We start from the raw sequence: 10,249 nt of genomic DNA on the forward strand, positions 1-10,249 counted from the left end.
AATGACCAAGGCTTCAAAGCCTAGGAGGGTCATTAGGAGGGTTGCTAGGGAAGTCATCCCTAGTGAATATTTAGTGAACCCAATGAGCTCAAATAGGTATTGGGTTCCTAGGAGCGTGATTTCATCACGCTAGATGAGTTAGGGTGTGCCAACCTTACTTGAATAGGTAGTTAACCTAATCATGGAAAAAGGCGGCACTTTAGGAATTTTCAAGGTGTGATCAAGCCTTGAAAATGAAATTAAGAATTATTCTAAGGTGATTAGAATGTGACAACTACATTTGAGGAGTTCTCTTAGGTCAGTTTAATTGGCACAGAGTGATCTAAACATCCTTGGTATATGATTTTAGGTCTATTACTCTTAGGAATATAGAACCTATGGCAAAATGATCAAAATTATCAAAAATGGCAACTAAGGCTAGAATTAGGTATTTCCTATATCTTTACATGTTATTTGCCATATATTGTTTGTCATATGTCATGTCATGACATCATATTTAATTTAGTATCATTTGAAATGTCATGATAATGCTTAGGTTATTTATATGTCATGCCTTAGTTAGAGTTTCACACTTTATGCCATGACATCATGACATTGGCACATGTTTTCACTTATGATATTACTTTATGCCATGTCATCATCTTTTGCATTTATAATCGATTAATTTGATTTAAGGACAAAAACATAATTTGATATGGAAATCGAATTGTTGTTTAGAAAATGCATGAGAACTTAGCTTAAGATGACCTAAAACCATATCTCACATCAAAATTGACTTGGATGTGTTTGATACACCTTAGATGTGTGTGAGATATTAGGATGATGAGTTAGGATCAAGGTGCATAGTTCTTGTACCTAGATGAGCCTAATTCGAAATGGAGGATCATAGGGAAAGCTTGTGTACAAGTCATGTACACTTAGCCCTAAGATTGTGGTCCTAAATTGAATGGTTTAAAATCATTTCAAAATTAATTTGAAAAACCTTGATGAAGCTTTTCTAGTGATAGCATTCATCATTGAGCAAGTTGATACAAAGTTGAGGTAAACTTGAACTATTTCAAAGTTTTTAAACTTTGTATCAAGTTTTGAAAATGGAAGTTATTTTCATCGAAAATTATTTTTCCGTGATAATATATGTTATGAGGAATGTATCCTCAAAATTTTACAATTTTTGAAATTTTATGCGATTTTTGAGAGGTTTCTGAATTTCGGAAGTAGAAAAATCAGAAACTTCTGATATCAGAGTTGGGGACCGATCAGAGGGGATTCTGATCGGTCCAGGGCACTCTGGATTGGTCACTGGACCGAACTAGGGAAGTGTGGATCGGTCTGGTGACCGATCCAGGGAAGGTCTGATCGGTCAGGTGACCGATCAGCGCGTGCCAACTTGTTGATTTTCAACTGTTTTGTCTGAAATTTCAGCTGGGAGTTGGTATTTTGGATTTCTAAAGGCTTGAAACTCTCCAAGACATTGTTGGTGCAATGGTCAAGGGGGAGTTCACCTTTAGGGGGAGTTTTACCTATTAGTCAAGGGGGAGTTGACTTTTAGGGGGAGTTTTTACTCCTAAAGACTTGAGTGATATGGGATTATCACTAAGTTAATTGTTGACCTTAGTATCAAGGGGGAAATTAAGGGTTTCAATGAAAGGTATGGGACCTTCATTAGAAAGAAACTCTTGACCTTGATTCACTCTTTTTGATGTGTGTCAAAAAGGGGGAGAGTGTAGGTTTGGGGAGAATGTTCAAGGAAGAACATTAGAAAACCTAAGTTAGGTTATGGTTTTGTCAAACATCAAAAAGGGGGAGATTGTTGGTGCAACCTTAGGTCAAGGTTGACCTGGTTGACCCGACTCGAGTTGACCTGACTCGAGTTGTATTTTGATGTTTGCCGAGCACAGAAGAGTTGTATTTTGATGGGCGATTGTTGGTGCCACCTTAGGTCAAGGTTGACTGGTTGACTGACTCGTTGACGACTCAAGTTGTATCTTGATGTTTGACAAGAGCAGAAACTTGGGAGGTTGTGGGTGCAACCCTTGGTCAAGGCTGACCTGGATCCGAGGTGAGTTGACTTGGCACGGAAAAGTCTAAGCAGGGAGCTTGGCAGAAAAGTCCAAGCGGGGAGCTTGGCACGGGAGAAAGTCCAAGTATGGAGACTTGCACGGAGAAGTCCAAGTATGGGAACTTGGCAAGTGGAAGCCGGAGAGGGCTCGGTGGCTCGTTCTCTGGACTATGTCGAGAGGGCTCGGTAGCTCGTTCTGGACCGGAAGTGAAGGCGGAGAGGGCTCGGTGGCTCGTTCTCCGGACTAGGTCGAGAGGGCTCGGTGGCTCGTTCTCTAGATCGGAAGTGAAGGTAAATGAAGCTAGGAAGTGGAAAATCTGGTGAGTGAAGCCGGTGAAAGCTGGTGAGTGAAGCCAGGCGGATGAAAAGTCCGTGAGTGAAGCCACGTGGGCGGAAAATCCGTGAGTGAAGCCGTGCGATTGGAAATCTGGTGGTGAAGCTGGGTGAAAACCCCTGAGTGAAGCTAGGTGAAAGTGAAAGTCTGGTGAGTGAAGCCAGGCCTAGTGGTGAAGGTCCGGTGAGTGAAGCCGGGCAGGAAAAAGTCCAGTGGATGAAGGGAGGTCGGAAGTCAGTGAAGCCGGGCAAGGAAAAAATCCAGATGGATCAAGGCTGATCGGACATCTGGTGTTGTGAAGGTCAAGTAGGTCAAGGGAGTCCGGATACTTGGCACGAAGAGAAAAGTCTAAGTGGGTCAAGGATTGACCGGACACTTGGTAGAGAGTCTTAGCAGGTCAAGGGTGACGGATGCTAAGCATGTGATACCAATAGGTCAAGGTTGACCGGATATTGGTTTGAAGGCGTGGGACTTGGTTTGGGCAAAAACCAAGAGGGATCGATTAGTGGATCGATCCGTGATACGATGAGTTATCGATCGGTGCGGTGGCGATCGGTAACAACGATATCTCTTGTATGTTATCGATCGGTGCGTAGACCGATCGTAAAGCAACAAAGGCAAAGAAAGGAGGATCGATGCGTGGACGATCCATCTACTGATCGATCCAGGCCGATCGGAGACGATCGAGAGTTGGGCGAGTTCTGCTGAAGAGTGCTGATCGGTTTGGGACCGATCAGCATAGGTCTGATCGGTCCCAAGACCGATCAGGGAGGCCTCGGACCGATCAGGGTGGAGCCTGATCGGTCCAAGTATAGCCGTTATGAGTGACAACGGCTATCTCCGTCTTCTTCGCTGTCTTCTTTGCAGTGTAGGTTATAAAAGGAGATCGAGGGCTTCTACAGCATTTTTTCTTCTTCTTCCTCTCCTCAGCTGCTACCTCTTGCTTCTGTAAGAGCTTGATGTTGCTGAGCTCTTCTTAGCTGAAGCTTCGCGTGAGCTTCCTCGGCTGGGGTCTCCAACAGTTGCTGCTGTATTTGACCCGTGGAGTTGCTGCTTCATCAACAGCCGACGAGAAGGCAAGATTGTTTATTTTTTTTCATTCATATTGTTGCTTCTTCTTGTGTATTCTTGTACTCCTATTCTTGCTGGTGCAAGAAAGATTGTGGCGAGGTTTCTCCACCCAGAAGGAGTATATATATTAGCTGGTTCTCCGGGGACTCATCCACCGACGGATTGATAGGCTTCGTCCACCTTACGGACACGCCGAGGAGTAGGAGTTTATCTCCGAACCTCGTTACATCGCTGCGTGTTGAGGTTTGATCTTCTTGTCTTTGTTTCTTTGTTTTATTTTCCGCTGCGCTAACGTCAACTTGTAGAAAGAAACGAAGATTTGGGGTCGGCTATTCACACCCCCCTCTCTAGTCGCGACCATCGATCCTAACATATATATGGTTGAATGATCTAAAAATCGAAAGAAAAGGAAAACAATCGTCGGAAAAACACGGAAGATATGGATGATGGACCAAGTTATTCTAATCGTCTAAAAGAGATTAACCAAGAAGCATGGCACACGACGCAGTATAAGAAGTTAGAAAATCCACAAGAAAACGAAACAATTAACAACAAATTAAACTTTTTTTTTCTTCCTGCTTCTCTTCCTTAGTATTGGGCCACATGAAAACCTGTTTAGACTATCCCATTTAAACTAGGAAAAGTTTGATTTCTTTAAATCTTTCTTTTTCTTTTCCTCTTCCTTAGTAGTCGTGCCCTAACTCACTCACGCCGAATCGATCCTCACACTCACAATCCCCTCTCCTCCCCTCTCGCGATCCCCTTCGTCTCCTCCCCTCCCTCTCGCGACATAACCCGACCACTTCGGCTCCTCCACCCGACGGCACCGTGCATCGCTTTTCCTCCCACGCGGACATAAGGGGTGGCAAAAAGTGAAGTTGGACACTTCATATTGCCCGATTCCTTCTTCTCCGCGTCTTCCTCCTTTCTCTTCCTCCTCTCATTTGTGTCGGCTCGTCTCCTTCCTCTCGGCTTTGCCCCGACTCTTTCTTCTTCCGTGTCCTCTTCCTCTTCTCCAAACAGTGTTGATCTCTCTCTGCGTTGCTATCGACCACCACGGCTTCGCCGCCCATCGCTAGCCACCAGATCCGGCCCAGTGTCACCGTCCTTGTGCCCTAGTACAGTCGTCGATTCCTTCTTTCTATCTGGCTGTTGGCAATTTGGAGATAGGTGCTCTGCCCTAGTTGATCCGGGTGTTTGATTGGGACAGCAAGGTGACTTGGGTTGTTGTTTGATCCGTAAACTCTACTGCTTGATCTTCTTCTTGATCCGTTTGATTCCAGTGGTGAGGTTCTACTCTGTAGGGTTGTGCGTTGTGGATCAACAATCAAGGTTGTGAGGTGAAGTAGGATTGGTTGTGGGGTTGTTCTTGGTTCCGACAGCAACAACCACGTTGTTCCAGCAACATTTTTTGCTGTGAATTGAGGTATGATGTAGGAATTTTGATACATGATGTCGATGCAATAGGTTTATGTGTGAATTAGGTATGTTTGGATTACATGATTAGTTGTTCATGTGTAGTTGGATTTAGGTTTGGATTTCTAGTCTAATGGATGATTAGGGATTAGGTAAGTAACCCTAATTAAACGTTGGATCTAGATTGGGTGGGTTAATGGTTATGTTGATTAGAATTTTACCCTAATTTAGCCTTAAGGATTTTATTTAGCTATTCATTTGAATTTTAGCTAAATAAAAGCTTATATATTGGTGACGCGGGACTCTGATTCGAGACGAGCATCTCGATGTCAGATTTGACTGGATTGGACTTTCTATTTGAGGCGGGTACTTTGACTTATCTTTTAAGATATTATCGTTTGATATGCATAGTAATATTTAACGAGTAGAAATATTTATGTTCATTTCTGCATTGGTATGTCATTATCTATTACCTGAGCATGTTGTATTTATTTCCTGCTGTTGCATTCATGTTCCTTTGATTATATAATCTTAAGGTAATGATATACCATGTCTTATTATGTTCAGGACATTGATTTATTTTGCCATACCTGACCTGTGTACCTAGATCATATTATTTGATCCATATATCTTTTGGTACATATTTTAGTAGAGATGGATAGGATCAGGATATTTCCATGCTTAGTGTCATGCATCATCTCGCATGATTGCATGCTGTGTGATTGTTGACTCCATTATTGTTGAGCACATCGCCAGTTACATGGATCTGCACTCACAATCACTCATAGGTTAGTAGTTTTTATCAGGCAGGGTGTGTTGCAGCAGGTTGCTTTATCAAGGGCTCTGCTGGTCCACTCATGGGTAGTGTGACGCAGCGTGGTAGCATGACAAGGATCCTTCCTCTGGACTGACTCAGGGAGATGAGAGCATTGAGCTCCCCCACTTATGATTTGGGTAAGGAGGATAGGTGTACTCCGACACCATCTCATCCACTCGGTCACTCAGGAGTAGTGATGGCAGAGTGCACGGTTGTCACAACCCCTACCAACTTGGTCTTACCATCGTGTCTGAGACGGTTGACTGACATCAGAGGTGACTAGGACATGTTGCATCATATGCACTGACTACATTTATTGCTTGTGTTTGCTACACCTTACATGCTGCATATTTGGTGGATGCATATGTTTGACATGCATACAGGATTTATGGTACTCTCGGTCTGATGACCTTGTTATCCCTATACCCAAGTTCTGGTTAGTGCAGATACTCCTGCTCCTTTCAGTTTTGCATTTTTCATATGATATATATCCAGGAGACTGTAAGCATATTTATTATTAGTTGTTATTTCTTACTATGCATGTCAGTAGTTACCCGCTGAGGAGTTGACTCACTCCGTTGATATTACTATTTCAGGTTGAGACTGTCCGGAGGATTTCCAGTCGCTAGTCCCCCTTCAGATTGCGAGGATTTTCCGTTTTGAATCTTTGTCTTGGTTCTTATCATGTTGTCGTCTATGTTTTCAGACTTGTATCTTTTCGGTACTTGGATCTTGTATAGTCCTTTATTATCAATGGGTTTTCATTTGGTATATCTTCTTACATGCCTGCTCGGACGACAGAAGAGGTAGGTTTGGATGTATGCTGGTGATTTAAGTTTTATGGATGTAATTGAGTAGGATATTTGAGATGATTTCCTTATCGTTGCTTAGGTTAGTGTTTACTATTATACTGCGTGGTTGTCACTTTTATTTTATTGTATGTTTCCGGTCGTCTTGGTCGTGTATGGTTATGTTGTAGAAAGTTTCAAATTGTCACCCGTACAGGAAAATACTGCCGAAATTTTCTCTTGGAGGGACTCCCCTGGGGGGTGTGACATTCAATCTTTATTCTCTTCATTTGATAATTTTCTTGTGTAATAATAATATGAAAAATGTCTCAAAAACTCATCTAAAGGGAACTTATGATTGCATTCTCTTATTGGACCTTTCTCTACCAAAAAATCTCTTATTTTATATCCAAAACATGACCAATCTATTATAACTCATTTTCTTTCTCAACTATTTTATCACAAATTATTATCATCATTTTCTCTTAATTTTTACAACTCATTGATAAATCGATGTCAACTCTTTTTTATGCAGCAGTTCTTGCTTTATCACCAACAAAAACGAGGAGACTTTTAAATAAAAAAACAGATTTCTCCTATAAATAATGGCAACAACTAATTTTTATATATTATTCGCCACTTTTTTTTTTTTTGTTAATAAAAATTGTTAGAGTTGATGGCATTAATTCTGGAGTTTTTTTTCCCCAATATTTCTGTGATTACAAAAAGAGAAACACAAGAATTAAAATCATGGAATTTTTCTCCATAGAAAGAAAGAAATAAAAATAGGAAAAAAGGAAAGAAAAATCGAAATCAGCTGTAAAACATTACGCCGGACGATCGCAGATTCTGCGGCGTCCATGCTGAAAGAAAAGGAAAAAATTACAAATATATATGGTTGAATGATCTGAAAATCGAAAGAAAAGGAAAACAATCGTCGGAAAAACGCGGAAGATATGGATGATGGACCAAGTTATTCTAATCGTCTAAAAGAGATTGACCAAGAAACATGGCGCACGACGCAGTATAAGAAGTTAGAAAATCCACAAGAAGACGAAACAATTAACAACAAATTAAACCTTTTTTTTCTTCCTGCTTCTCTTTCGCTTAAGTTGTTGCAATGGACGAAGGTGATAAGGATGTTAATACCGGCGGTTTCTGCTCGCACGGAGTCAAGGATGACGATGATCGGAGGAGCGAGTCTTCTTCGTTTTACGGCGATTCCAACGACATCCTGTCGTCGATGTCGTCGGATCTCGCAGACGACGCGACCTACTCGTCTCCGAACTCATCGTCGCTGCCTTCTTTTGACATGTCGTCGCTGTCGGTGTCGCTCGAGGCTAAGATCCCGGTCAAGTGAGTATGTTGAAGTGTTTGATTTACATGCCGCCGTGTCCTCGGTCAGTCTCGTTTCTCCAGCTTATGAGGTTGATTGACACTGTCAAACCTGCAGAAGAGGGCTGTCCAGGTTTTACGAGGGGAAATCAAAATCTTTCAGATGTCTGTCTGAGGTTCGATGCATTGAAGATCTTGCAAAACAGGAGACTCCCAGCGGAAAGAGGTTGAAGGCATCTGGAGAGTATGGGTTCGATTCGACGCAAAACCGGTGCAACGAACCAATATTCAATGGCAGGACAATATCGAAGAAGACGACATCGAAGGGTTCATCTGTCTTGTGGCAAGCGAGGAGGAACAGAAATGGTGGTTTACCAAGCAGCACTAAAAATGCCCAGCCTGCCTCTGCACGTGAACCTGCAGTACTGAAGATGGACAATACGTTTGCAATAACAGATTAGATTTGACAAGAGAATGTTCATTATATATAGTCAGCAATCGTTTTCTTTTTTTTATCTCTATTTTGAGTCTATCTATTTATGATGCAGCAGAAATTCTCACTGAGTAAGAATGTTGAAATTGACAATTAATGATGAAATAAAGGTTGGACGTTGTAGAAACTGTTGAGGGTGTGTCAGTCCTAAACATGCAACAAGCGTCGAACTTGCATATATTAGTAAAAGCTAATGAAACAAAGTAGTAAGGAAAGAAGAAAAGTGAGATTAAGTTCAAATCTCTATCGTGGTAGGCTTTAATACTTATATATGAACAATATCCAAAATCCAAAGGCTGTTCAGTCATGACTCATCTCTGTGAGGACTATGCGTCCGTATTCATCTTCTTCGGAAAAGAGCTTTCGATTCAATTTCGAGTAGGCACTATAGTAACTTTGTGTTGATCTATTTTGTATCTCTAATGTTGGCAAAATGGAATGTCGATTTCATTAAGCGAGAGAATAACTTTGAGGCCGTTTAAAGTTTAAAACTTTGTCGACAAAGCGGGCATTTTCTCCATAAAATCTCTTTGTATAAATGTATATGCAGAGAGGTTTGATTCAAATAATTTCAATAAACTTAACATGCTAACATATAAAGTACTTAAAAGTATATTCGAAATTAAAATAGTCACGTGAACAAAATGATCAAGAAAATCTATTGATATAGTAAATTGCTTCATTTACAAATATAATATTTTAATGTATTATTTTCTATTTTTTTCAATTTCTATATACATTAAATGTACCATATATATATATATATATATATATATATATATATATATATATATATATATATATATATATATATATATATATGTTAAAATACGGACACGAGCATGCGGACTCGTCCGCGACCCATAGCCATGTCATATTAATCTATTTTTTTAATACAATATTTTCACTTTCGTATTTTTTTTCCTCTTCTTCATTCTCACTGTAATGAAGCCACGCTCACCGCGCCTCGTTGTCGCTGGCCACCAGCCTGTCCGTCGCCGCTGACCACTGCCTCCGATCGTGGCCGGAGGCAGGCGGCTGGAATCCAGACGCGATCGCGCAGCCGAAATCCAGATGCGATCGCGCCAGAATCCGGACGCGATGGCGGCGGAATCCTGACGCGATCACGCCAGAATCCGGACGCGATGGCGCCGTAATCCGGACGCGATGGCGCCGGAATCCGGATGCGATGGCGTCGGAATCCGGACGTGATGGCGCCGGAATACGGTCGCCTGCCCAACACGGCCGCGATAGCGCTGGATCGCGTCTGGAATCGAGCTGAGAGAAGGAACCCAATATAGCGCGATCGCAGCCGGATTCCGGACGCTGTCCCCAACGGGTTCACCTCTTGGGCTATAGTGTGGGTGGGTCCAGGCTGCCGGAGGCCGCCGGCGGTGGGCAAATGGACGACGGCAGGGCGGGTGGCGAGCGCGCGAGGAGACATGGTGAGCTGCATCGGTTCGGCGAGAATAATGGGCAAGCGGCAGCAGCCGGAATCCATGCCGCGATTCCCGACGGGTTCACCCTCTGGGCTGTAGTGTGGGTGGGTCCAGGCGGTCGGAGGCCGCCAGCGGTGGGCAAATGGTCGGATGCTGGGTGGGTGGTCGGCGCGCGAGGAGGCGCGCGGTGAGTTGCTTCGATTCGGCGAGAACGAAGGAAAAAGAAAAAGATTTTATTAAAAAAAATGACGTGGCCGATGGTTCGTACCATTCCGTAAATAAAAGTCCGTAGGTTAACATTCCTCTCTCTCTCTATATATATATATATATAGGAAATCTCACCATTGGTGATTTCCCTGTGGTTTGGTGCGATAGAGATGAGTTGGAGGTTGACAGGAAACACATTAACTCGTGAAGCAAAATGCATCAAAAACGTTGCACATCCTCTCCAAATCGCTGCATCTCTTTGTCTCGCCACGATCAACCTGCCACACCTC

The 10,249-nt window shown here is 42.6% G+C and overlaps 1 protein-coding gene across 1 annotated transcript; it reads left to right on the forward strand.

Annotated features, from left to right (window-relative positions):
• The first annotated feature begins 7,605 nt into the window (after window positions 1-7,605).
• On the forward strand, window positions 7,606-8,281 carry LOC121986557. Its single transcript, XM_042540522.1, has 2 exons — window positions 7,606-7,841; window positions 7,939-8,281. Exons 1-2 carry the CDS (start codon window positions 7,606-7,608, stop codon window positions 8,279-8,281), a joined length of 579 nt encoding a protein of 192 aa, XP_042396456.1.
• The last annotated feature ends 1,968 nt before the right edge of the window (window positions 8,282-10,249 follow it).

Source organism: Zingiber officinale, chromosome 5B, assembly GCF_018446385.1.
Source record: "Zingiber officinale cultivar Zhangliang chromosome 5B, Zo_v1.1, whole genome shotgun sequence".
NCBI classification, from domain to species: Eukaryota; Viridiplantae; Streptophyta; class Magnoliopsida; order Zingiberales; family Zingiberaceae; genus Zingiber; species Zingiber officinale.

Coding starts and splice junctions, on each gene's coding strand:
- LOC121986557 (XM_042540522.1), top strand. CDS start 7,606: ATGGACGAAGGTGATAAGGATGTTAATACCGGCGGTTTCTGCTCGCAC. Junction 7,842..7,938: donor GAGGCTAAGATCCCGGTCAA/GTGAGTATGTTG, acceptor TCAAACCTGCAG/AAGAGGGCTGTCCAGGTTTT.